This window comes from Carassius auratus, chromosome 7 (assembly GCF_003368295.1).
Source record: "Carassius auratus strain Wakin chromosome 7, ASM336829v1, whole genome shotgun sequence".
Lineage (NCBI taxonomy): Eukaryota > Metazoa > Chordata > Actinopteri > Cypriniformes > Cyprinidae > Carassius > Carassius auratus.
The window spans coordinates 11,215,989-11,241,676 of NC_039249.1; the positions used below are offsets into that span (position 1 = coordinate 11,215,989).

At 36.4% G+C, this 25,688-nt stretch overlaps 1 protein-coding gene across 1 annotated transcript; it reads left to right on the plus strand.

The window, feature by feature from the left end:
- Positions 1-14,024: 14,024 nt before the first annotated feature.
- LOC113105867 (shootin-1-like) lies at positions 14,025-24,923 on the plus strand. Its single transcript, XM_026267224.1, has 17 exons — positions 14,025-14,166; positions 14,307-14,404; positions 14,751-14,811; positions 15,004-15,098; positions 15,915-16,095; positions 16,212-16,309; positions 16,450-16,531; positions 16,618-16,712; positions 21,147-21,281; positions 21,373-21,520; positions 21,939-22,137; positions 22,244-22,302; positions 22,458-22,558; positions 22,794-22,823; positions 23,054-23,107; positions 23,475-23,628; positions 24,546-24,923. The coding sequence occupies exons 1-17, from the start codon at positions 14,115-14,117 to the stop codon at positions 24,692-24,694; spliced, it is 1,791 nt and encodes a 596-aa protein (XP_026123009.1). The 5' UTR covers positions 14,025-14,114; the 3' UTR covers positions 24,695-24,923.
- Positions 24,924-25,688: the final 765 nt, after the last annotated feature.

Here is a 25,688-nt window from a genome sequence, read left to right on the forward strand (position 1 = left end):
GAGAAGTGCTCACGAACACAGATTTAGACAGATTTGTGAACAATATTTGAGAGAAATGGGACTTTTATGTACATAGAAAAAGTCTTGGATCTTGGAGTTCAGCTCATGAAAATGGGGGCAAAGTGTTGCGTTTATAATTTTGTTCAGTATAATACAGTGTCTTGCGAAAGTATTCATACCCTTCATTTTTTCACATTTAGTTATGAAGCCGCCTTATGTTAAACTGCTTTAAATTACTTTTTTCCACATCAGTCTACACTCCATTCACCATAATGACAAAGCAAAAACAGTATTGTCTATACTCTTGCTGTGTGTTTAGGGTCAAGGTAAACCTTCTGCCCAGTCTGGGATTCTGAATGTTCTGAACTAGGTTTTCATAAAGGCTATCTCTATATTTTGGTGCATTGAGCTTTTCTTTTACTCTAGTTCCTCAGTTCCTGCCGCTGAAAAACAACTCCTCACCATGAGGCTGCTACCAGCACACTTTACTCTTGGGATGGCACTCTGCAGGTGATGAGCAGAGCTGGTTTCCTTCAAACATGATGCTTAGAATTGAGGTTCATCAGACCAGATAATCTTGTTTCTCAGGGCCTGAGGGTCCTTTAGGTGTTTTTTTTAAATCCCAATTGTGTTTGCATGTGTCTTCACTGAAGAGAGGATTGAATCTTGCCACACCTCCATAAATCCCAGATCGGTGGAGTGTTGCAGTGAAATTTGGCCTTTTGTAGGCTTCCCCAATCTCAACATATAATCATGGACCTCAACTATAGTGACCATCATCTCCACTGTTTTGAGCGTGTTCTGCTCCAGACAGCCAGTTAAAGAAAATTATATTCCAAGTGCAGCACACATGAAGTTGTCAACATGATGTAAATATCAGACATAAAGAAGTAGTCCTTTACAGGTTTTTTTTTATTTGATTGTGCTGCTTTTATATTGTTTTTTCTGTGTTTGACTGTTGTGCTCAAGTCTCTTGCAGTCTCTCATGCATAAAAACGCTGCGGTCAAGTTAAAAGAAGTTCACTCCCATCTACTTGCATGTTTTACCTATTCCACTACATGTGTCGCATCTTTGTCAAATCAAAAGTGCATTTATGGTTAATTCAATGCGCATAACAACAATTGTTATCACCGGAATTTTGTCAAAGTGTCTAATTCTAACATTTGGTTATATTTCTGTCCAAAATCATGATTCCTTGAATTCTACATTTGTGGCAAAACAATACATTTGAATAAATTGATAAAATCGGGAAAATCGGCCAGTCCTACTTTACTTATAAATAGAGATGGATGGATGGATGGATGGACAGACAGACCAACAGAATGACAGATCGATAATAGAATGTGATGGAAGCTTAATGATATGTCAGAGAAACACCTCATATCTTCTCTCTACCTGACCATTGACCCAGAGCTCATTGCCTGTGGCCTCATTAATAGCGAGAGGTCAAGCAGTTGCCCTGAAAAATGTTCAGGTCACGGCCACCCATCCACACACCGACAACGACACACAGACTGTTGCGCACCACCACTATTACTCCAGCTATAGTGCTGCACGGAGGAACGGCTGAATGAAACCGAGGTAAAGGACTGTATGTGTGTGTGAGCGAGGGAGAGGCAGCGGGAGGAGGGGCAGGTTGGGAAGAGCACTTCTTTTGAACAAATGTGTGAACAAAAGCCTGCTCAAACTGTCGGCCCAGAGGCCTGGGGTGTTTACGGCTTCTGTATCTATAACCAACAAATCAAGGCTTTCCCCCTCTCCACCACCCCCTCAGCCGCCTCTCTTTATTGGGAACGGCAAATTAGAGCCCCGTCCATCTGGGTGTTAGCACCAATTACGAGAGGAAGCTGTCAGGCCAGATTAGACCCTGTAGAGAAGGCGGGCATATAAACTGCCTTTATTAGAGGAAAAAAGCAGGACAAGTACAGAAAATTGTTGTGCAAATTTCACTTATTTAGAATGACTAAAACTAAAAGAGTTTTTGATTTAGCTTGTCGCGCATTTATTCTTCCATGTTTTAGACATAATTCTGCATAACTTAATACCAAATAGCTATGCATAGAAAAGTTCAGTGTCAAACTAAGTAAAAAGAGCATTCAGAGACTCTCCATTTTAAAAATAAGGCCCTCAAAAGTGGGTTTTTAGCAGTGATGCCATCGAAGAACCATTTTTGGTTTCCTAAAGAACCTTTCAGTGAGCAGCTCTTAAAAGAATCACAATTGGTTTTTTTTGATATTTAAAAATCTTCTTTCCACTATAAAGGACCTTTAGTGTAATGGAAAGGTTCTAGGGATGTTAAAGGTTTTCATTAAACTATGGAAACAAATAAAGTACCTTTTTAAGAATGTATGGTGATTCTTTTGTTTCTTTCAGTTACTCAAACTTTTTTTTTTCACTGTCAGCTGCACTGAAACTCCCATCATTAACTTTTGCACCGTCGGAATGCTTAAAGACCCACACAGCCCCCTCTCTTTCGCACTAATTTGCCAGGACCAGGTGTGCAGAGGCCGGGCGGAGGGGGCGTGCAGTGAACTAGAGGAAAGATTGCGAGAGTTTTTGGGCTCGAGGGAGGGAGGACAATGAAAGCCACACAATGGAGTCCGAAAATCATGCCAGGGAGCAGTGATGCGCATCCTTAGGCCGAGTTGGGGGATGTAATGGGCCAGAACCAAAATTGTTTCATCATTACTTGAGTGTGTGAAAACAACAAATAAAGTTAATTTTGTTGCATAACTTGATTGTACATTTCTAAGTGAACAGATGTAGTATTTTTGCTTGATTAATAAAAATGTATGGAAAAACATTGTTTAAATGTAAAAATATAGTGATATCATCTTAAAAAAACTTCATATTTGCATTATGTTTTTTCATTTCAGTCTTACTACTTTCAATTTCTTCTCGATCTGCATCTATTTGCTGAACTAGAAATCAGGCCTAATATAGATATATTTCATCTAGTTTAACTTTGATATATAAAAAAATAAATAAAACAAGAAATTAATAAAATATACAGACAAATGAAACAGTGGTTTACTTTTTTTCTAGGCTTGATTGTGTTTATGGTGTGCAGTATAAGGGGCCATTCACACAGAAAACGTGTGAATGGCCAATGAATTCCAATGTGCTATTAGTTAAACTTTTAAATGCAGCACCGCTCATCAATGTCAGTTCCAAAGCAGTGAACCAATCAGAAGAACTCATAGGCGGGGCAAGCATTGAGAGCTTTTGTTTACAGTAGCAGGTTGGCATGACAACGTTTGTATTTGACAGCAATGAGGCCAAAGTCCCTTTAAGATGAGTCATATCACTCGGCGGCCATCTTTGAAATGCATCTTGGGCATGCAAGTGCAAATCATTTCTCTTTAAATGGGGAAACATCAAATTCTCCAAAACTAAGCTTAAAGCTTTAATACAACATAGCAACTGCATGCGCATCCATGTTTAACGCATTTTTCTCATAGCTATGTGAAAAATATGTCTGTCTATATAATTGTATAAATGGAACAGTTCATTGTTGGAGCTGGCGAACTGATGATCTGAATGAGAGAGAGAGAGAGAGAGAGAGAAAGCGATAGAGATGCAGAGTAGAGCATGTGCAGAGCAGAGGGGCACGAACAGTAAAAAGAAAGCTGGTTTAGAACATTGATTTTGAAACATGTGAATCCATTCGAATTGTTTGAAGACAGAATTGCAATTTATATGTGAATAGATTTTTTCATGCACCCCTAGTTTTGAAGGCATAGCAACAACTCTTCCTCTACTCTAAAGCAGCTCAACATGGCCTTGCTCCCTTTGTTGCACGTTCCCAGGGGCGGGGTTTATCAGGGTTTGTGATGTCACAAACCCGGGGAAGTAACTCATTGTCCCTACGATATCTTGATAAAAAAATCTCCATTTACATTGAGCTTTCAGCTTCGTAGCATTTGGTTATGTTCGAACAGCAACATTACACACTAACTAACGTTAAAAAAGTGAACTCGCAGTCAACCATACCTTTAAAAAAAAAACTGTGTCAAAAATTTGGTGGGACTTAGCAGCCCCGCCCCTTAAGCTTGGTAAAGCCACATTTGACAGTGCATACGATCTGCTCCGTGCGATCACATCTCTGGACCGGAGCCAAAGTCCGGATGTGTGCTGCCACGGTTCGCGTGAAACCAGACCTAATTTGCACCAATTGAAAGCATATTCACAATGTCTGAATCATTCTCTATCATCTACACTGTGCACTACGTGGCATTCACTGTACAGGAAATACTACACTGTGAACAAGTGAGCAATCTCAGCCAGCGATACAGCTTCTAGAGTTACAGTGCAGGAGGTGGGCGCTTCAGATTCTAGAGAGCATTTGATGAGAAGATGAAGTATGAAAATTTGTTGAGCTGTTTTTGCAGAAGTGATGAACTGCAAACGTTGAATGCTTATTTCTTCTAAATGTGAATTTTGTCAGTTTTGGAGCACATTGCCTTATAGATAACGTTAAGATTAACATATTGATGCTGACACCCCCCCCAAAAAACGTTAATTTTGATTTCATGGGGACTTTAAGTAACACATTTTCAGCGTAGCAGTGTGCTCTTCAGGCGTGGTATATGAACGGACACAGTGAGAGGGGGCCGTACGGTGAGGTGGGGAAGCACTAATAGGCCCTAATTGAAATGGATGTGCAGCGCAGACAGAGACTGTGGAAGTAATCTGCAGTGCCACAGCAAATAAAGCGCGGCAGGACTAGAGTGTCCACCTCATGTGACAGACTGTAACGTAGCCTGCGAGAGGGCAACGGCCCCCTTTGTGCAAACCACAAAAAGAGGCAAGAAGGCCTGGCAGGGACCAAGAGCTGAGAGCCACAGCCCGGCTGCAGGGGAAAGATGGACTTCAGTGCTGCAGGAACAGCATGGGATCAGGAAGTTGTGGAAGGCTGAGAGAAGAGACACATGAGAAATATGGCCAGTCAAAAACAAACACATAAGTAAATGCTTTTATTAGAGGAAAAAGGAAACGTAAATAGGGAAAAGTGTTGTGCAAATTGAAATGATTTAGTCTGAAAATTATCTTAAAATGTTTTTGATTTAGATATATAAACCATTCAGTAAATAAATAAATGTATTTTTTTGACTGCATTATGACTAATAAAGTCTCAACATTTCAAATAAATAAATATAAAAATTAACTGCTTTTATAAGAGGAAAAAGGAAGGACAAGTAAGGAAAAAAAGGAAGAAAAACATTTTTGATTGCATAGCGATTAGAATCAGTTTAGTATAGTAGTATATTGCTTCAGAACCCAGGCATAAATTTCATCTTCCCCTCTGAGTGCTGATATGTAGATTGCTGTAGTCACATGATCAGAATTTGGCAGTGGTAACAAAAATGCAGGTGGCTCTAGTGGGAGCCAGCAAAAAATATAGAAAAGGGGCTGTGTATAATGTGTGTGTGGCATTTCCATATCCTCTCCAAATTCACTTAAGCATCTTGCCAACATTTCTCTTGTCAGGCTTTCCTATAACCGTTTACACTCATTTAAAAAGAAAAACACACTCACGAAAACTACATTAACAATTCCAGTCACTTGAATTTAACAGATTATCTTACTACACAATAAATATTTTAATTAATTCATTTTGTAAAAAATAATAATGAACCAAATACACACTGGTTTCTTCAACCACACCACTTAACTACAGAAATGATCATACCTCAGACTTAAGGGTGTGCGATATTTTTTTTGATGATGATAATTAAAACATATTTTGCTAAACATATATTTTGTTTTATGCTGGTACCTTGCTTGATGTAGGTCTGTCATGAATAAATAAATATGATACTAAAACCACCAGCAAGTCCCTGTCTTAATGAGTGATAAAAGAGTAAAAGAGTGATCCATTGAATCATTCATTCAAACAATTCATTCAAAAAATCTGGCTCATTTAGAAACAAAGCAAGTGGCTGTCTTTATGAATAGATTGTTAAATCAGTGCGTCATTCAAAAACAGATTCATTCAGGAATATAACACTGCGGTGTCGCTCTGAGACAAGCAAATGTTAATCTAATAGCTTTGTTTGGAACAATTCTCACCAAAAAAAGGAAGAAAAAAAAGACAATACTGTGTCTAAAATAGAGATGTTCCGATACCCTTTCTCTTCCCGATACCGATTCCGATACTTGGCCTCAGGGTATCGGCCGATACCGAGTACTGATCCGATACCTGTGTGTGCATCTGTATATACAGCTGTATATACTACTAGCCCTGTGTAAATTACTAGAATTATTTTATGGTGTGCTTCTGGTATCGGATCGGTATATGGGTTCATGTACTCATCGATGCCGATGCCAGAATTTGTTGTGGTATCGGTGATATTTCCGATACTAGTATCGGAATCGGAACAACTCTAGTCTAAAATGTACTTCACTCAGTACTAACTTCTTGTTTTTGTTGTATAAAATTAATATCACATTCGCGATCACGCTCACGCACACATATTCAGGAAAACATTAACTGTATAATTTCGTTCAAATATAATAAATGAAGCCATATGGGGATATTGCATGTAGAATACTCAGATTGGGTAATTGGGAAGAAGCATCTAGCAACCACCTTAAACATACTTGCAATCACCAGTATGTCCTAGCAACCCCCTAGAACACCCTAGCAACCACCCCAAACCACATGGCAACAGCTTGACAGCTACAGTATCACCTCAGCATTCTAGCAATGTGTTTTGCACAGAAAAACACTTTTGCACAGAAAAATGCACTCAGAAATTGCTATTAAATTTCACAATAATACAAAACAAAACGAGAGCCGTGCAGCCAGCTGATGTCCATTTAGGTGCTGCACATCTGAGGAGCGGTCAGTGAGCTGTTGGGTGTGTGAGCGTGTCGAGGAGAGGAGAGGAAGAGGAACTCTGTGGGCAGCGCTGGACCCTTGCACGCAGATGTGTTATTATGCCGCACTAAAACCCTGACAAGACCTGCTGCGTGGGGTCCTGACCTTTACGGAATCAGTGGTCCTGCACGTCAGAACTAATGGAGGTTTGAGAGAGTCCCAACAGAGAGAGAGAGAGAGAGCATGTGCAGCATTACTATTGCTCCTCTATAATAAAAGAAAGAGGGGAGTGTTGCATTGTCCGTTTAACCAATTAGAAGTGAGTTACAGGGGTGAAATCACGATCACACATCACAGCCACATTTGAACATTTTTCAGGATGAACTCTTTGAAGTTCTTTTAAATCTTTTAAAGTTAAATTGCTAAGGCTAATTTCAAAGCAAGAATTTAATATAACATAAACATTCACAATTAAATTATATTTTCACTTTTTTCATATTTGTATGCAAAATATAACAAAATTACACTTGCTTGTGTACAAAGAAAATAGTCTAAAATAATGTATCTTAATTATTAGAAGTAAAGACAATTTTTAAAAATTCTGTTCACAGATATTTAGGCTACACTTATTTCATTCATTTATTTTTCCTAATTTCTTCATTTATTTAATCTCAAGCTTGCCTTGTTTTTTTAAGAAGTCTCTTTTGCTCACCAACACTGCATTTATTGATCAAACATACAGTAAAAACTGTAGAATTGTGAAATACTACTGCAATTGGACTGTTTACCATTTTCATTGGGAAATCAATATAATAAGCTGATTTTAAGATCAAGAAACATTTCTGATTATTATCAATGTTGAAGACAATTTTGCTGCTTTATATTTTTGTGGAAACGTAATACATTTTATTTTCAGCATTGTCTGATGAATAGAAAGTTCAAAAGAAAAGCATTTATGTAAAATAGAAATATTTTATAACATTATAAATGTCTTTGTCTGTCACTTTTGATCAAAAGAATGCATCCCTGCTAAATAAAAATGTAAACTTTTATTCAAATACAACACGTTTTAACAGTAGTATACTTTATTAATAGGTAAATTTTACTTAAATTATTTACAAAATTATAATACCATCATCTGTATTGAAGTAAATTGATTTTAAATATTTATGTTTCACATTATTTTCTTTGTACACATGCAAATGTTCGATTAATTATTACACAAATAAAGAACGTGAACTGAAACTGAGCCAAGGTGAGAACAGATAAATAAATAAAAAGGGAAGAAGAACAAGGGGCCGATTTAAAGAAATTGACTCCCGCTGATATGGGGCTACATCCTCATCCTGCTCAGTAAACGGATGTTGGGACAGAGGAGGAGACAAAGGCCTTAAAAGGGCTTAAACATGGACTGAAACAGGTGGTTGTTACCCTGCAGTGACCAATCACACCCACTATAAAAAGGCTAGTCGGCTGGGATGTCCTGTTTTTTCCCCCAATCAGGATCATAATAAATCAACAGTTAACATGACAGATACGTTTCATCCATCATTCTGCTCACTGTATCTCTATGTCTCTTTCACTCGTGAGTCACAGCTTTCTGGCGACTGTACCACTGTGTGCCGTGGGCCAGACACTGCTTCCTGAGACGTCATCATCGGGACACAGGGCCGGTCTGTCTGTGCCACCATGTGCCTGTCCTGATACCTTCCTCTGTCCCAGCCAGCATCTTTTAAAGACTGTCTGTGACATACTGTCTGTACCACTGCGTGAACAACAAAAGTCAACCCCAATCACGTCCCGTCTGCGACTGCCAGTCTCTAGAAGTTCGCTAATCTGAAAAACACATTTACTTCAAAAAAACATAAAGACTTTTGTATCACAGATGACTGGAAGACACATTACACAGACAGAGAACAAAATATTGATAGAAACTCTTCATGAAAATCCAAAATTAAAGCTTTTATAATAATAATAATAATACTAAATAGGATTATGTCTTAAAAAAATTTTTTTTTTAATTATGTTTAAATTATTTCTCATAAATTCAAGATAATTGTTTTAATCACTTAGGTCAATAGAGTTATGTAAATTAATCTAAAAATGTAATTTATGTGTGCGTGAATGTTTGTATGATTGTGTGAATGCTAAAAATCTCAAAAGTAAAAAAGTTATTTTCAAGAGTATATATATATATATATATATATATAGGCTAGTTTTAATGTGTCCATGTTTTACATAAAAAAGATTTAATTGCATGTAAAATGTAGGACACAACTAAATATGGTAAACCTGCTATATTATTTTAATTGACAGATATATTTAATAAGGTGAGGAGTACAGGGTAAGACAGGCCAAAATGCATTTTTATGTCTTTTAGAAGATAATTGTTTATGTAACATATAAAATAGCCACTTCTAATGCGATCATCCGTGCCTTAGTAGCTTTAAACCTAGTAATGGGGCAACACATTTGCATTTTATTCTAGGAAAGTGCTGTAAATATAATCATATTAATTGGCGGTTTCTGAACGGAATTGAACACTTAAGTGAGAACTGTGTAAATTATGACAATATAGATCAAGAAGTAAGCAAGCATCCACCAGCAGCAGCATTTATCTTATTAAAATCATAAACTTCAGCTGAAAGTTCACTGGCTCATGGTAAGAGAAACTCACTCATAATGGGACACTAGCAACAGGTTGCTGTTCACAAGGCCAGAGCGCCACCTAGAGGCCAAGTGCAATCATGACCAATGGAAAGCCTCATTGACAAAGCCTATATCACAGCCAAACAATAGCAGCTGGATTTGTTCTTCCGAAAGAAAATATCAGTGCCTGAAAGGCAGCATAACAATTATTCAGAGCTTCAGACATCAGCAACTGAAGCAGATGGAGGTATTATGACATCATAACCGACTTGTAAAATAATTGAATTAATTAAATGAATGAATAAATAAATTAAAATAAAATAATTGATTTCAATATTATAATATAGCATTCAATGTTATTTATGATAATTTAACAATTATTCTCCTATAATATAGGCCTAAATATAATATAATACAATTTTGTGGCAAAAGGAATAATTATTAAAGAACAAATTCAATTATTAATAGTTATTTCTGACAAATTATTAATTGATAACAGTTATTTTACAAATGGTTCATGAACAGGATTCTACTGCCATTCCAAAAGAGTGAACATCCTTTATAAATATTAAAAATAAGTATTTAAAAAGTTCTTAAATATTAAAGCAATATTGCAAATAGCTAGGTCTCCCCTAAGAAGTTATAAATTATTAGTTATACTTAATTAGTCATTATCACCGGATTCATATAAGCTTTTTAACAGGTCGCCATTGAAAATCCTTAATCCTTAAAATAAATCACCAAAAAACAATGAAGTTATTTTCGACAAATAATTAATTAATAATAGTTCTTTGTCAAATATTATACTGTATATAGGTTTCTATTGCCATACAAATAGTGCATAAAAAGTCCTTTATAAATATTAATATATTAAAATATTAGGAACTATTCAGAAGCATTAAAACGATTTTAATTATTATATTTAATTACTCATCATCATTACCAATTTATATGAATAGTAAAAAAGCCATAAAATAAATTAACCAAATGTATTTACTAATAACAGCTTTTGACAAATTGATATATAATTATAGTTTTGATTAATGATTATTATTTCTGACATAAGCTTCAATAGCAGAACAGGAAGTGTGAGTGTCCTTTCTAAAGACCTGCCCTTCTGGCATCACCAAGTTTAGGTTTGTTTGCGGAGCACAGTGAAGTCACTGAGGGGCCACTCGTATCTCCCAGGCTGCCCTGTCACATCGCGTCGCATCTTACAGCCCTGAGTCTGACCCATCCTCTTCCTCCCTCTCGCTCTGTCTTCTGTCACGTTGTTCGGTTTATGTGGTTATAAGTGAGAGAAACCCCTGCTCTTTATGTTGTAAAGCACACAGCTGATATCGACTGATTTAATCAATGCTCGCTGTATGTTTGTGTTCGGGTAAACAGACGATAAATCGGACCCCTCCCATGGTATGATAATATGACCCAATGACCCAGCCGTGACCCCCTATCAGTCAGCCTCTTTACGTCATGTTTAATCCTAAAGTACTCTCATTACTGTAATGGTGCATTCTGAATGTGTGCTTTTAGGAACCTGGGGGCAACATTTCAGAACGGATCACCAGTAGAACGGCTAAACCTGACAAAACCATGTGGTGAGGATGTCCTCAGAAGAAAACAAGGGTTCATAAAGGCAGTAAATAATGTCTTCATGCATTAGAAATACCTAAAGGTGTCGCTTGTTGTATATGAACACCAGGTTTAAACAGGAAGCCTAAGGAGGACCTACACATGTGATTCTGTCTCTGTGTGAATGACGTGAAAGAAGCAGGGAGAGCAGGGACAAATGCAACACTAGATCTGTTCAGCATGCAGAGTGATGGCACTTATTTAGCACATGCTCAGTGCTGTTTTCTCTCTGCCTGAAGAAAAGAAATATTTTACTTTGTGAGAAATGTAAGATTTGAATGAATTGAATGAATTTCAACTGAAACGGCTTAATTAAACCAGTTGATATATAATTCATCCCAGTCTTCCCTGCTGTAGTTTAACTATATATAATTAAAATAAATGACTAAAGATTACATGCTATAAATATCCTGCATAAAGCATAAACACAATTATTATTCTCACATTATTCTCATTCTTATCATATGCTGCTTCTAAACATTGGACATCCACTATAGTCTTTCTAAAGAAAAACAAAATAGATAGGCCTTTATTTTACTTTGTGAGATATATAAAAAAAAAATATATATATATATTTTATATGTCAAGCAAGTTCGGATGCATTTCAATTAAAACTACTTCGTAATATTACGCAATGAATCCCACTCTCCATTGGCTAGTTTTTTGAAATATATATTGATCCCAGACACTTTTATTTTAATAAAATGACCAAAGAATCCTTTCATTAAATATCAAAAATAATAATTAGGCATTTTACACACCAGTAATGGGCACTCGACTTAAACTAATAACATTTTAACAATATAATATGAAATCTCCTGTCTGAGAAAAAAAAAAAATCCTTTGAGAAATTTAACAAATCTATGAATATAATTAAAATGTTTTAAATGTGAAGAATACAAATGCATTTTGACTGAAACTACTCAGTAATATTAAGTGAATATTAAATGAATCCCATTCTCTTTATGGACACTCAACACCACTCAAATCCAGTCCAAATCCAAATCCAGTGAGCGAGACGTGAATTTAAATTGTATTTATTTACAGTTTACAGTTTTCTAAGGCAAACTAATGGAAGCCCAACATGCACAAGCTGCTTGATCCCCCCCCCCCACAGTTAAATTAAGATAACTTAGTAAAATACTCAATAAAATGCTTTACATTTTCTGAATGTCAAGGATCCACTATAGTTCATATATTTCAACGGCCTGCTGAATGCTATAGACTAGCTCTGGTATCATAAAGCAGGTTTTGTTCACTCTGATCACTAGAAAAAGTGTGTATGAAGAAACAGATCAATAATCTTGCAGCTCATCTCTCTGTAACCCTGAGCAAGCTATTATATAGAATAGATCAAAACTAAATTAGATTTGTCTTTATGTAATGTTAATATTCAGGCATATTGGATTTGTAGGCAGCCTTTCAACTGATTTTGTATAACTCTAAGACCATACAAACTGCATAAGTTAATTTTTAATGTTACATGCCAGACTGCATCAACTATTTCTCTCTGCCCTTTATATAGTTTTGCATTTATACAGTTTTCAAGGTCACAACGTTTGACCAGAGACCAATGGAACAGACGATCAAAAGATTATGGATTTGGCAATGAAAAAAAGTATTAGAACACAGGCAATGCTGTTTTGTAAATGACCCAATATGCAATTTCAATATATATTTTATGTATTTGGTTACTGATGTGAAACAACTCCACCATGAAACAATCAACACGTTCCAAGATATCAGAAAAATAAGCAAGATAAAACAAGATAAAGCAATGTAAATTAATGACACTCTTTGCATTGCAAAATAATTATTTAATCAGCAATTTAGCAAATTCTACACTCTAAAAATGCTGGGTTCAGTCTGTTGGGTTATGTTTTTTGGGTTATTTTTAATATTTTAACCCATGTGTTGAGTCATTTTAATGTTTAATATAAAGTCTTTAATGTGGTGTAAATTATATTATTTTATGCAATGCAGCATAAGGATGTGATGTCAGTCAGCTGCGTCAGCTACGGTCGTTTCGCACTTGAAACGCCCTTACGCACCTTGCATAACATAACATAAATGGATTTGATTCATTATAATACTGTGTGTAATTTAATTTGATGTTAAAATATGTTTTGTAATCTCAGTACTCTTTGTTTTCGGGCAGGTTGGAGTCCATCACGCTATCTCTCAGAGTGAAATGCTAGGCCGCGGACTAAAGTTTGTAGTTCCCCCATGAAAAGCAGACCTTCACGAGCTTAGACTTCAGCAACACGCCGACACAAGAATTAGCAATATTTCTGTAAAAACTGATTACAGAGAACGGTTGAATACACTTAAATGAAAATTCTACTTTTAAATGTGCCTTTTTTATGTCTAAAATGCTTGTTAAATGAGTTTAAATGTATGTTATAATGTATTTACCTGAATAAATTTAATTTGTCTTGTATTTTGTCCATGGGTATTTATTATTGCTTAATAATAAATATTAATCTTTTGATTATTGCGATTGCCTATAGTTATTCTGTGTGTGATTTTTAATTACCAGCCCATTTTAAGCCAGCAATATAATAATTTTAAACAATAGATGACTTAAACAACCCAGTATGTGTTCTGTCCAATATTTGCCGAGCGCTGGGTTGCAAAAGAACCCAAGTTTGTTTTTTAGAGTGTACACTGTAAAATTAAACCATTTCAGGGAATTGCAAGTGCAAAAGTCAAATAATCATCTAAATGCTTAAATGTATTTTAATCATTTGTTCAGATCCCACTGTGTCACGAAACACTGTGTCACAAATGATGATTGTCACTTTATCACATCCTTTCTAAATAGTCATGTTGACGCAGTTTATGATAAGGGCAAAGTAGAATGGACTTTTGTATCAATTTACACAACAAAATGGGAAGAATAATAAGCAAAGCAGTACACTGAAGTTAGTTTCAGTTCTTCCTCCTGAGAGCAGTCAAATAGAGAGTGACGGACGCAGAAACAGAGGGATCTAGAAGAGCAGATGGTAAATGATGTGGAATCTTGAAGAAGAAGAAGAAGAAGAAGAAGAAACTATTTCAGGTTGGATAAATTCACTTTTTTTCTTGCTTTAAAAATTGCCTAAACGTTCTAAACTCTCAAATAGTTTTTTAGTCTACTGGGTAATAAAAACAAATGGTCATAAAAAACATGGCTGCCTTTTATTAATACTGTAAATATAGTGTATGAAACAGATGGACATGCTGAAAACTTCAGCTGTAGCCTCTCAAATTCTGAAGAGGAGAGCACCCTGTCTTCAGAAGATGAAAGAGACATTGAGGTAAATTCTGCCTATGGCATTAGAGAGCACTTCTTAGTGAACACTGAAAAAATATTACTGTTTGTAAAACAGCATGCAGTAATGATGTGCAGAAGAATATTTCTGATATGATCATCTACACATTGAGCTCTACTGAATGCCACACATTTTGTCATCTGCTAATGCAAAAAAAATTTGTGCAAAAATCTTATTGCATATTATAGAAATATGCAAGAGAATCGAATCAACTTCATTGCAGGCCTTCTCTTGTCACAACTACAAGATGCAATAAGATAAATAAATGAGCAAATGTGAGATCCTCAAAGTTTTAAAATGACTATTTATCATTGTATAATCTGCTATACAGTGCGAGATTCTGGAGAAAGAGCGAGATGAGGCCAATGAAAAGCTGTCAAGGATGGAGGAGGGTGAGACATTAGTGGAAGTCTTTTGGAATTGCTATATCCTCATATTTCAACTTATTTACTGAAAGAGTCTCACTATGAAAGGGTTACAGAAAGCTTAACTATCACTGACTAAACCTTGGAATAGCTGTGCAACATAAGCTACTTAAAGTTTGACTGAAAATGTGCAAACGTGATTTATGTAACTACTTTCAGCCTCTGCTCAGCTGCTCAAGGAGCTGGATGTGTTAGAGATGCAGTTTCAGATTGAGCGATCGTGCCGGGAGACCGCAGAGGCCTTTGCACTGAAGGTAGATACACTTCTCTTTTCTCACAAGTCTACAGCTTGTATTTGTGCTGCTGATTATTTCACATCCCTACAGTAATTACTAACAATGACATTCTCTAAACTGAGTCATTAATCCAACACTAAAACAATTAAGGCTTTTATTGGCATCTATGGCTCCATGAAGAACATTTAAAGGAATAGTTCACCCAATATTTAAAATTTGCTAAAACTTCAGGCCATCCAAGATTGTGTAGATGAGTTTGTTTCTCCGTCAGAACAGATTTGATGAAATGTATCATTACATCATTTGCTCCCTGATGGATCCTTTGCAGTTAAGTGGTGCCATCAGAATGAGGGTCCAAATAGTTTATAAAAACTTTACAATAATCCAAAATCATCACTACAGCCCATCAATTAACTTCTTGTGAAGTGAAAAACTACGTTTGTGAGAAACAAATCAACCATTACTGCATTTTAACTTTAGTCAGTTGCTTCTGGACTAAATACAAGTCCATAATCCATAATGACACTTCCGCAGTGAAAAGTCCATCCCTTGATGTCCTCTTACATTAAAAGCACTTATTCACTGCAGTGGATCAACTGGTGAGCAAGTGATGTAATGCTACCTTTCTCCTACGTTTCCATGAAGAAACAAACTCATCTTGGATGGCCAGATTATAGGCCTGGCCAATGGTGCCACACACTGTTCACCTTTAAAATGATATAGAATAGTGTTCGTATTGGATTAATAAATAAAGGGGCAAGAGATATTGAGGCTCATATTGGTAAAAGTCATCATGCCACCCTTTCTCAATCTTTGAGACTTTTGAACCCACAGGTGAATAAAGATTTCAAGGCATTAAAGAGACAAAGCCAAGCCATACTACCCCTGATTCCAGAAATGCCAGAAAATTTCTCTATCCTGAACCTGGACCCCGAGGCTGATCCCAGCTCTGAAACGGTCTCTGAGGAAGAGAGCAGTGAAGATCCGCTTCTCATGAGTCAGAATCAAATTAGAGGTAGCATCATTTATAAATAACAGAAGCCTTGAAAGCAAAAATATACCCTTAAACCTGTCCAAGATTAGAGAAAGTGAAGATTCTGGCTCTTTTTTTTCTGCAATCTTTTTGTACAGAGCTACAGTCATCTTTAGACCAATTGCTTGGAGAAAAAATTCAACTCACTGCACAGGTGGAGCTTCTTAAGAAAGAGAACGAAGATTTGAAGGACCAGGTATAGTGGCCTAGTATTAGACATGCATACAGTTGTGAGATCTTTATGGGTCTCGTCAGTGCCTTACTTTCTTTATATGTAGGTTAAAATCCTAAGACACAGAATTTTACTAAACTTCAAACTCTTACTCTATTCATAAGTTGGTTTTGGAGGTCGGAGAGAAAGAGGCCCTTCTGAGGAAGTTCAGCAAGCAGAGCAGGACGGTGAATAAAATGAAGAGAGGTGAGTCAGCTGAATGTATTTTACCATTAATGAGCACCCTCAGATCAAAAGATTCATGACAGTTTCTCTGTGTGTTCATGCTCCAGTCTCCCAGCTGGTTACAGAAGAGTTTACAGAGATGTCTCATAAGCTCGAAATGGAGCAAGGACTCAGGCAGCATGCTGAAGTGTTTGCACACCAGGTATAGGTGCTTCCACTCACACTCCATTATCTGCAAATTTAACATCTGTTTTTGTTTAGCAGACAAAATGCCAAAAATCAGCTACAAGTTCTGCATTATGAGTGCTGTGCTAGATACGACGATGTATTGTCACAGAGATACAAGTATCGATACAGGGCCAGCTATTGAATACAAGAACACGATTTAACACGGAGTAGAAAAATAATGATTAGAGCATAATATATAGGTTACAACAAGGTTTAAGCTGGCGACAGAGGAACACAACTGGATTGCCTGATATAAAGAGACGCAATCCCCGTAACAGACTTCCCATTTGTGCAATACGGAAATATTTGCCAAGTCTTTGTCAACCTGGCAACCTTGTGCACACGTTCTCTCTCCATTGTGGATAAACGCGCTTGCTTTCTGAAAACCCCAGTAAGCTTGCGGTTTAGCAATCTCCACTTCAATATTCTATTCACAGAAAAGTGTAATTCATCACATGTTCATTTATTAGACAGAGAGAGAGAGGCTTTGTATGTATGAATTACCACCATTTTACCGCTTTTCTCTGTTAACAAGCTGTGGTTTTAATTCCTGTACAAAAGATGATGTTACCAGTTCCTTGTTTTGAAAGATAATACTGCTCTTGAGCGATAAAAGCTAATTGATAAAATTGCGGGGCCGTGCTAAAAAGTTTGTTCCTGAATGTCTGAGTGCAGCCGCAAAGTGATCTGTTTGAGTGACTGAATGTGTGTGTGTGTCTGTGTGTGATACAGTAGACAAGCATTAGTTTAGAACGCTTCTAATTTTTTATTTTTGCTTCGTAATCTTAGAAAGTGGTGTTAATCTGTGCAATGATAACGTAACAGCAATGTAAATATGATTTTTTTTTATATTAGAATGAGTACATTAAATATAAATTGAATAGAACGAGTAGAACACATTATTATTTATGGGCTTAAAACAAGATACAAACAATCAGAATATTGTACTTGGTGGGGAGTGCCCAATGTAAGCATGAAACATATGCCATTACCTATATTGTACTGTCTGTGGTACAGTTACAGAGGCCCTTCAAAATGCATTGCAAAGGTCGGCTGCATGCTCTGCCAATAATTAGAAATGGCACTATCGTATGCAGTGTTTAATAAAAAAGCTATTTTACTCAATTCTGCTGAGCTGAAATTCAATGCAGTCCTGTAACGTGATAACAGATACACAGACTTATGCTGACCAAGCCATAAATGTTAACTTTTGAGCATGTACAAGTTTAGGACACTTATTGTTAGTCAAACAAAAAGTGAGCCAACGTCAATCAGCAAATGTGAAAAAGTAGGAATTGAGCCTATACATTTTTGCTTATGGATGAAAAATTTGTTGAATATATACTCTTTAGATTTGTTGGCAGAGTCAGAGTAATAACAAATAATATCTTTCAAGCTAAAAGACTGTGCAAAGATAGGGGGTTTGTTTAAATGGGAATACGAGTCAAGCCAAAATTTCTGAACAAAATCACAAGAATAGAATAAACATATTAAGGTTTCCTCTTCATTTCCACAAAATAAGCAGGTACAAGGAATATCAACATATCTGGAAAGAGTTGAGTTAACAGGATATATTTTATGCAGTATTTTAAAGTGGACTTCTTTGGTCTTATTAGGAAGAAAATATGATGCGATAACAATTTTTCCTTTGTCTTTAGAGTGTTACAAACTCTTGGTGCATAAGGAAGATCTGTAAAGTTGCACAGATTAAAAGCCTCAAATCCAAAGAGATATTCTTTATAAAAGTTAAGATTTTTCTACGCCCCCCTAAAATGGCTTGTTTTAGCACACCCCCACATCTCTAAGTCACTTTGTGAGAGGATTTGCATAAGGCCAACCAGACCACACCTCACTTTTCAGACCAATGAGCTTTGTAAAAAAAACTATACATTTCAGAAATAGAGAGGCATAGAGAAGAAACAATACTGTACAGTATGTGGAAACTATGCGTTTTCTTTTTTTATTAAACCACATAAACATTTCATTACACCAAACAATGTTCTTTTTAGCAACATCGTATGACCCCTTTAAGTGTTTATCTCTTTTGGACAGACTGTCTCGTATTCCTTCACGATGTTTAACGCGGTGAAGACGCTGAACCCAACAGATAACACTGGAAATACACTATATGTAAAATATAGGGTCTCATAAAGCGGTTAACAATAATGGAGCGAACTACTCACCCATTGGTGAACGTCTGTCAGTTCCACATGCAGTGACAGGCAGACAAACAGCACTTAAGTCGGTAAATCTGACTGAATTCGCTTAACTTGAATAGTTTATTGATATAACGTTACATTACTGTCGACTCAGTTCAGTGCGGAGTCGGAATCATTTCCGGATGTAAATCGCCTTTCCTCATGTACATTAAGTTTTATGACGGTTACGGTTTTAACAAATCCCACTGATAACCGCTCTCCATAACAGGTTTCTATAATTATGTCCGTTATTGAGAAAAATGTTGCAGAAATCCCGGAGCCTAGTTTTACAGAGAAAAGCTTGACGAATTTCAACTGACGCTGAGTCACGCGCTGCAGAAGTGTGTTTGAATTGGACCGTTCAAAAGAGCGCGCGATCAATATAAAGCGATGTGATTTTTAAGGTTTATTGTGATAAATTATTAGATTTTTCTATGTAAAAAAAAAAATCCATAACCACTCGACATTTTACCGGTTACCAGTGGCCTATTTAAAAATAAGTTTAAAGGTGCGCTCAACTACCGTAGCTACTATTTTCACACTGTTGTTTCAACGGTCATCATCAGCATCGTAAATCCTCGAAAGAACCATTTTTTATGTATTTATCCTACATTTATAAAACAATACTTTGTATTATATCACCTTTGCATCAAAAAAAAAAAAAAAAAAAAAAAAAAAAAAGTAGAAGAAGCGCCTGTAAATGTGGCTGTAGGCTACCTTATCTTTATTAACATGTGACTTTATTCACATTTTTAGATTCAGGACAAGTTCATTTGTATAGCACATTTCATACTTAATTGAACAAAATTTTATAAAAAAAATTGGTTTACATAAAAGAGGCGTAAGATATATATATATATATTATTTTTTTAAGCAAGTTAAAAATGTCAGACACATAACATATACTAATCGTATGATAGTTACCTAACAGCTCAATTAAATAATCTGGACATAAAAACATACTTCTCACTCAGAGGCCTACAGTACATGCCCTGACTGACAACATGACAATATCTGAATCAATAGACAGTAGATGTGAGGAAGTGCAGTTTTTCTCGATTTGTTCAAGTGTGCACAAGGGCCTTGGGAGATTTTGGCTGTATCCGGTCAATTCCCACAGCTGTGAACCTGCATTAATGAAACAAACACGAAACAAAGACGAGAAAACACTGGATTGAGATAACACACAGTCTTTGACCATGCCAGTCCAGCTGGCTCTGTTAATACCAGTAGGTTTAGCCTTCATTCAGTCTAAATGAGCATCTCCGCTTAAAAGTGGCATCTGTCTTTGCATTCCTCGTCTCTTCCTGCGGTAATTAGCACCCATCGAGATGGCAGTTTGAAAATCGGCAGCTCTTTAAACCCCTGTCCTTGTTTGACACTTCCTTTTTGTGTGCTTTGTGTATATTGTTCCCCATTTGCAGACACAGACATAATGGGGGTCCCAACAGGGGGCCTTCACCTGTGAAAGGGACCCCCGACGGTTCGCGCACCACTCAAACTCATTCTGAATGTGCGGCCGCACACCACACAGCTTGAGTGACATTCTTTCTCCCCACCCCTTCCGTTTGTCTGTTTTCCCTCTGTTTTGAAAACACATTCATCTTTTTCACGTTCAGTGTTTTTTTCCAGTCACAGAGAGCCTAATGACGGACTAATTCGAAAGGGAGAAAATACAGGCCGTCATCACACAAAGAGAGGCGCCCGTTTACTCGTCAAGCACATGCGCTCTTCCCTGTAATTGCTCCTCCGCAGGGGTCGCGTTTGGTGGTTTAGGTCCGTGCTTCTTGAAAGCCGAATGAAAGGGCAATGAATGGAGGTGAGAAGTGAGAGTCCAAACACATGACAAACTCGCACTTCCCTGTCCTGCTCGCCGTTTCTGCTTTTCAACAAGAACGTTTCTTGTCATCTAAAATTTCAGGGAGATAATGGATGGTTTGATTTTTTGGGTTTTCCAAACTGAACTAATTCTATTGAGGTTTTGTTCTGCTGAATGACAGTTTTTCCGATAATTCGCTGCATGAATAATTAACATGCCCACTTTGCACAACAAATGCAATAAAAATGTTGGAAAGGTCTTTAAAACGAACTTTGAATGTTGGCTTGTAAATAAAAAATATTTAGACCTTCTGTAGTTTGAACTCGGACATTTGAAGAGATATTTGATTGGGTTTGATTTGATTGGATACTGGATTGTTTTTTCCCTACAGATGCTGATGAAACAGCAGGAAACCCAGAGAAAGATTCAGAACGCAGAGACTGAGAAAAAACTTCAACAGGCTCTGAGTCAAATGACTGAAATCAGCAAAGATCTGGAAGAGATACGACTCTGTTACCAAAACCAGGTGAATGTGTCAGTCTGGTGAATTCAGAACAGTAAAATGTCAACCAGTGTCATGTGATATTCGAATCAGCTTTAACTTTCTGTCTGTCCAGATGTCTCAGACAGCAGCTCAGGATCTCAGCTCGCTTTCAGATCTGGCTGCTGTAAGAACAAAGCTGGAGATCAGTGAGAAAGAGAGGAGCGAGACTGAGATTCAGCTGAGAGACTCTGAACAATCTGTATCTGCACTTCAGGAGGAAAGTAGGTCTTATTAAGAAAAATCGAAATATCTAGATCATGATGCAGAAAAAGTGATAGGACCTTATATTAAATAAAACACCACTTAAAAGTGAGACAAAACTCACATGAGATTTCAGCTGTTTCACCAAGACAGAGTTACATCTCAGGCTTTCATTTCCAAAATCATGTCCATCTAGAGTTTCAGAAGACGTTCCATCAATGAGTCAAACTCATGTTGGTGAAGTCTGAAATGAAAGTCTCCATATGAAATGCTCTTCTAAGACCAAATGAACAAAGCTGGTTTTTATATTAATTTTATAGCACTATACTAAATTTAACAGGAATATAAGTTGATGCTTACATTAAACATGAGATTTGAGCTTTGAAAGAGCCATCACTGTTATAAAAAATGTGATTGCAATTTTTAATCATCATCTAGTCAAGCTGCTCAAGGATAAACTGAAAGGGATGGAGCAACTTCCTTCAATTCAATCTATCCCGCTGAACGTGGCCAACAAAAAATTAGCTGATCCACAACCACTGATACAGCCAGCACGTCCTCCTCCTCCCCCTCCTCCTCCACCTCCTCCTCCTCCTCCACCTCCACCTCCACCTCCTCCATCTTCAGCTGTCACCGAGTGAGTCTTCACATCCTTTAAATGTTGAGATATTCCAACCATAAAAATACATCACACATGCAAAGTCTTTGAAAATTCATTAGAATTAAACCCATTGTATTTTTAGCCCATTAAAGGCTTTGAGGGACAGAAAGATGGGAGAAAACAACGCCACTCAAACCGCGAGTAAGACACTCATACATTTCATATGACCTGTGAAAAGCAAAATCAACACGTCAGACAAGACGAAACAATACAATCATTTAAAAGGTGATGTTAAATCAAAGACAGCAAGCACTGCTCTTTCATCCTCGATGAATACTGTGTTGATTTTCTCACAGAACCTGCAATTAAGGAGGATATAAAGTCCAGAGCTGTGGATGAAATGATGGAAAGAATCAAGAAAGGCATTATTCTCAAACCTATTCTCAGAACGCCACAGGTGGGTCTGTCCCTGGTGAATTATTACATGTTTTGATGAACATAAATTGTACAGTGAGGCGCCAACACTGTCTGTATGAAAATAATCGAACGGGTGACAGGAAAAATCCTATGAGCATGTGCACATCACAAATGATTCACACAGTAGAACAAAATATACTTATGCTATAGACATGCCTTGAATATAGGCCTGTTTAAACAGAAAAATAAATATTAGACATGTGGTTTCATTCCAGGCTGTGTTAGAGGATGACAATGCATGGAAGGTTAGTGATACTGCACTATTTCACATAGGTTTTTAGTTTACAATTACACAATATTGTGGTCTTTCATGTCTTTCTGCAAACATGTCTACTGTTGCATTTTAAAGTATGTGGAGGTTTCATGGGTAGTTCATGCCTAACTACTTTATACATTGCTTGAAACGTATGTGTTTAGAAAGTAACTGTTCAGAAATGACTAAATGTTATTCATCAGAAATAATGGACATTTACAGGAGCAGAAGTCTGAGAATCGGAAATCAGCTGTGCTGGAACTGCAGGGGATGCTGGTAAAATAAGATCTCTTAAAATATAGATTACTTTTATAACTCGGACTAGCTGCAAGGTTGACATTAAAATATACTTAAGTGGCTATACATAGTACACACTATACTTTCATATAAGGAAATTAAATCTGGGTGCAAATACTTTGACGCCCATCAGTTCAAACATTTTCTCGTCAAGACTGCATTTATTTGACTGAAAATGCAGTCAAAAATATTTAAAGATTATTTCAGTTTCAAATCACTATTTACTATTTGAATATATTTTACATTTGAATTTATTCATGTGATGCAAAAAAGCTCTCTTAAGTAGTAAAATGCATGATCTCTCATCTTTTATATTAATGTAACTTCATTGTCTGGTTCACCTCAGGAGTGCATGAGGAGGCCTGGCCCTCGAAGGGTGGAATCCAAAAAACGCTACAGCCGTAATGTTGGGGAGGCGGAGCTTCAGACTGTGCTCCAGAGAAGGAGGAGGGCCATGGGGGATGAAAAGGGGACCCCTTCTTCTCCATCCAAACCCAAAGGTAGCCTACTATCTCTCTCTTTACTCTTTCAAAGGCCTGGAAAGCATCATTTAATAAACCGCTGATGCATTTAAATGTGCTTCAGCTTATACAAAACTGGTCATCTCTTAAGTTTATTTTTAAAAAAGTACACAGTACATTAAAAACAGTGAATTCTGAATTTATTTGCTGATAATTTTTATAATCTAACAATTATAAAATCACCAGCATTCTTTAATTTATCTTTATCCCTATGTAACCTTTATTTCCACTAATGTTTTATTAAAATGTTCTATTTCATTTATTCTTTTATCACCTGAGATGTAATATGTTCAATCTTAAAAAAAATACTGAAAGGAATTAACTATATTTACTATATATTAACTATGTTAAATACACACACACACACACAAACACACGTGTATATATGTATAGTTTTTTTTCCCAGAACTGACTAATCTAAAAAAAAGTACACACAAAACATTAGAAAACTTAATTTATCTAGTGTTCATTTTTACATTAAGTGTTCATTAGTAGACAATAAGTAAATAAAAAATAAATAATAAAAAAAAGATTAGGCCAATATAAGGTTTAAGCTTAAAGTAACTGAAAGAATTTATAAAAAAATAAACTTGTAAACACACTTTCTGAAAACTAGTTTTAATATGCAGTTTTGCTTCTCAGTAGAAGTTATCTTAAAATTTGTATATATAGTTTTTTCAGTAAAAAGATACATTTTTGGAAAGAACATTTTTTAGATTAGGAGTTTAGAATTTTTTTTATCAGAATCAGATTTATTGGCCAAATGGATTTTTTCCCAGTGGTGCTTAAAAGCAGCCTCTTCATTTATTGATTGATTCTGAATGTTTGTGCGAGCTGCATTATAACGCAGCCACTTAACTAAAGCTTAAAGGCGATGTTTCCTCTCCCACTCACAGATCCACCCTCAGCCGTGTCCGTCTCGATCTCCTCGCCCTGGGCGGGGGAGAGTGGAAGCTCCCCGGTGCTCCGGAGACTTCAGCAGAACCGTGAGAAGAGAATGTCTCGCATAAAGGCTTCAGAGTCCATTATATGGGAGGAAAAGTGAGCTTTGAGGGTCTTTTAGTCTGACCTTCTGCACTTTTGAGAAACGTGATGTTGAACTAAGTGTGACTTCAACACCTATTTCCTTCTGCCAGATGCCTCTTGGAATTAGTTTAAAGTAAATGTCACAAAGCTGAATAAAGCGTTAACCCTGTTAACTGTGCGATGAAAAAACCAAGGACCCGAGCATTCAAAAGTGAATTATGAAAGAAATAAAAGACATTCTTCCTGCACATACTCAGTCTGTCTTTTCTTTACACTCAGTTTGCGTTTGTTGTTGTGTTGGACGTTCGTGCTTTTGAGGTGAGAATTCTTCCATTAAAAGACTTGACTTTCTTGAATACTTGACATGCACAAGTATTTGTACCTTTCAGTCGGTTCTCTCGTTTTGCTAAATTAAAAATCATACACTGACATTTTTAAAGCATTAAAATTCGAAATAATTTTAATGTGACATTGTTTTATATTCATAAAACCAGCAATGCAGCATTGGTTTTATTGTGTGTCATTCTTGGTGAATTTGTTGTTCAGGTTTCTTCTGCTATGTTAATATAATGCCAGAGAATCTCATTTGGACTGAGATCAAGAAATTGGCTCCATGCAAGTCCATCTTGTCATTTTTGATCCATAACCTTGTTAATTTGACAGAAAGGTAAAATAATTTTTTTGCCATTTTCCAGAATTGCTTTTTCATGTTTACCATTTTTAAGAGTCAGTCTCCTGCAATATCCAAATAGTAAAAATGGGCCTTTAATTGCTTGCAACACATGGGGGTCAAATACTTATGCAACAGTGTTGAAACAGCCTATATACTTAACTTTAAAGACTTTAAGCTACCATGGCTGAAAAATATCATATTTTTGGTAATTTTTTTCTAACAATGTCTGTTTAAATAAACTGATATTGATTTTTTTTTTAACTGTAAAAAAAAAAAAAAAAACCCAGCCATATTAGGTAAGTATCAGAATATATTTCTAAGTCGCTGTACTATATGTGCT